This window comes from Vulpes vulpes, chromosome 12 (assembly GCF_048418805.1).
Source record: "Vulpes vulpes isolate BD-2025 chromosome 12, VulVul3, whole genome shotgun sequence".
NCBI lineage: Eukaryota > Metazoa > Chordata > Mammalia > Carnivora > Canidae > Vulpes > Vulpes vulpes.
The window spans coordinates 111,399,617-111,402,228 of record NC_132791.1 but is presented as its reverse complement, the minus strand read 5'-3'; the positions used below and the strand labels follow the sequence as shown (position 1 = coordinate 111,402,228).

Below are 2,612 nucleotides of genomic sequence, written 5' to 3'. Positions count from 1 at the left end.
TGAAAGAAATATATGGAGCAAGGCATAGGGAAGAGAAGACATATTAAGGAACAGGTGGCTAAGACCATGGTAAAGTTCAGGACCTCATTAAACAAACCAGTGGGAAGATGTATTCTTGGCGGGGATTGTCAAGAGGAGGAAGCTGAAGATAAATAAGCTTTGTTAGAATTTGGCAGTGAGATTTGGGCAGATCTAGACCTACTGATTTCATATTTCTCAGGTAGAATGATTTCCCAAGATAAAATCTAGAGAATAATGTAAAAACTACATTTGGCAAAGGCAAAAAAAAAAAAAAAAAGTAAAGGGAGAAAGGCAGATAATTTCAACTGCTGGTTAAACACGTAACAGTGAGTGAGGAGAAGCAACGTGAGATGGAAGTTAAAATTCTAGAAATTCCACAGAACATTCCTTAGAGGTAGAGGAAAGCAAGTGAGGACTGCAAAGCATCAGAGGCATGTTTCATTATAGCCTCCCCTCCAAACAACAAACAAACAGAACACATGAGACCTAAAATGTATGGAAATCCAGGAAAGACATCATATAGAGTGTGTGGTACTTACTTGTGCAGTGAGGGCACAAGCTCAGAAACATCACAGTTCAGTTCAGGAATCCACTGAGAACAATCTCCAACTGAAACAAATGTGGGGGTTACCCTCTCTGTGGGGCACGTTTCACAAACTTTATTGCAACAGGTAGTGGAACCCCCACACAGCCCTGAAACTATCTGCCCAGAGGTCCCTTAGTACAGAACCATTGTATCATGAGAGAAAAAGACAGAGAGAGAGAGAGAGAGAGAACAAAGAAATGGAACAGAAATGAAGAGATTCTGAATATGCTGAATTAAAAAAAAGTAAGAGTATTTTGAGTGAGACTTACTGACTAGAATTGCCATTCTTGTTCCATAACTGTTTTTACAAACTTCTTTCTTTCTTTCTTTCTCTTGCCTATTTGTCTCATTCCCTCAAGAATTAATGGAGCTCTGGGATCAAGTTACATATCTATTAGCATTCTTGTCAGGGAACAACTGAGCACCACCTACACAGCAGGTATTCTATAAAGCAAACACAGGATGTTGGGACGGGGGTGGGGGGGGGTGGGGGGGTGGGGGGGTGGGGGGGGTGGAGACTAACACTGGAAAAAATAAGAATTCTCATTCCTTTTCTACCACAGTAAGTTAGGAAAAAATAAAACTGTCTAAACCTCAGTTTTCCTGCCCCAAAATAAGAACACTAAAACTTGCTTTACCAAACGCCTTTTCATTTCATTGAGAAAATGGAATCAATTACAGATGGAGAAGTATTTTAAAAGTCCAGATAGTATGCATATCATGACAGGCTAACAAGGAAAAATGAACAAAAAAGGACATACTTTGTTGAAACCTTCATTTCTCCCACCTATAAATCTCCAAAAGCAAGACTCATTGCTTCACCAAAACCTTCCTCAATGCTTTCTTTACATCCTTGTTTCTCAGACTGTATATTAAAGGGTTCAGCATGGGGATCACTGTGGTATAGAACACTGAGGACACCTTCTCTTGTTCCAGGGAATTACTGGAAGGCGGCTTGAAATACATGAATGTGATAGACCCAAAGAAGATCCCCACAGCCATGAGATGAGAGCTGCAAGTACCAAATGCCTTGGACCGGCCCTCTGAGGATCGGATGCGAAGGATGCTGTAGAAGATGAAGGCATAGGAAATGCAGACGGCCAGGGTGGGTACCAAGGTATTAAATCCCGCAATGATAAAAAGCAGAAGCTCATTGAGGTGTGTATCGGAGCAGGAGAGATTGAGGAGAGGAAGAACATCACAGAAGTAATGGTTGATGATGTGGGATCTGCAGAAAGACAGTTGCATCATGGCACTTGTATGGGCCACAGCGGAGAGAAAGCCCAGGCTGAAGGCAACCAGCACCAGCAGTAAGCACACTCGGGGGGACATGACCACACTGTAAAGTAGGGGGCTACAGATGGCAACGTAGCGATCGTATGCCATCACGGTCAGGAGGTAACCCTCAGCCACTACAAAGACCACGAAGAAAAAGAGTTGTGCCATGCACTCAGAATAAAGGATCATATTCTTCCTCCCTAAGAAGTTCACCAGCATTTTGGGGGTAATGACAGAGGAATAGCAGAGATCGATGAATGATAACCTGCTGAGGAAGTAGTACATGGGGGTGTGAAGGGAAGGGCTCAGGGCAATCAGGAGAATCAAGCCCAAGTTCCCCACCACCGTCAGGATATAGATTCCCAGGAACAGGAGGAAGAGAGGCTGCTGGAGCTCTGGCTGCTGTGTTAAACCCACTAACACAAACTCGGATGCTGTAGAATGATTTCCTGCAACCATTCTTCTTTAGAGATCTCTGTGGAATTGGAAAAGAAGAAGTTTATTAAAGTGGATCTTTACTCTCTGTCTAAACAAAACCAGACCTGCAAAAGGAAAGCCCAGAAACAGACACTGAATCACAGCTTTCATTATCTCTGGTCCTGTCTCCCTAAAGCACCCTGTCCTGTGTTTATATTCGTATGTACTTTTTGTTTTCCTTTTGTTTCCTATGTTTATATTAGTATGTACTTTTTATTTTCCCTTGTTTCCCCCTTCCATTCATAGAGCC

General features: G+C 42.6%; 1 protein-coding gene across 1 annotated transcript; it reads right to left on the bottom strand.

The window, feature by feature from the left end:
* Nucleotides 1-1,417: 1,417 nt before the first annotated feature.
* LOC112920192 (olfactory receptor 8D1) lies at nt 1,418-2,350 on the bottom strand. The gene has a single exon (XM_025998844.1). It carries the CDS (start codon nt 2,342-2,344, stop codon nt 1,418-1,420), a length of 927 nt encoding a protein of 308 aa, XP_025854629.1. The 5' UTR covers nt 2,345-2,350.
* Nucleotides 2,351-2,612: the final 262 nt, after the last annotated feature.

What these genes read in the sequence shown, in the direction of transcription:
- LOC112920192 (XM_025998844.1), bottom strand. Translation starts at nt 2,344, where the DNA reads ATGGTTGCAGGAAATCATTCTACAGCATCCGAGTTTGTGTTAGTGGGT.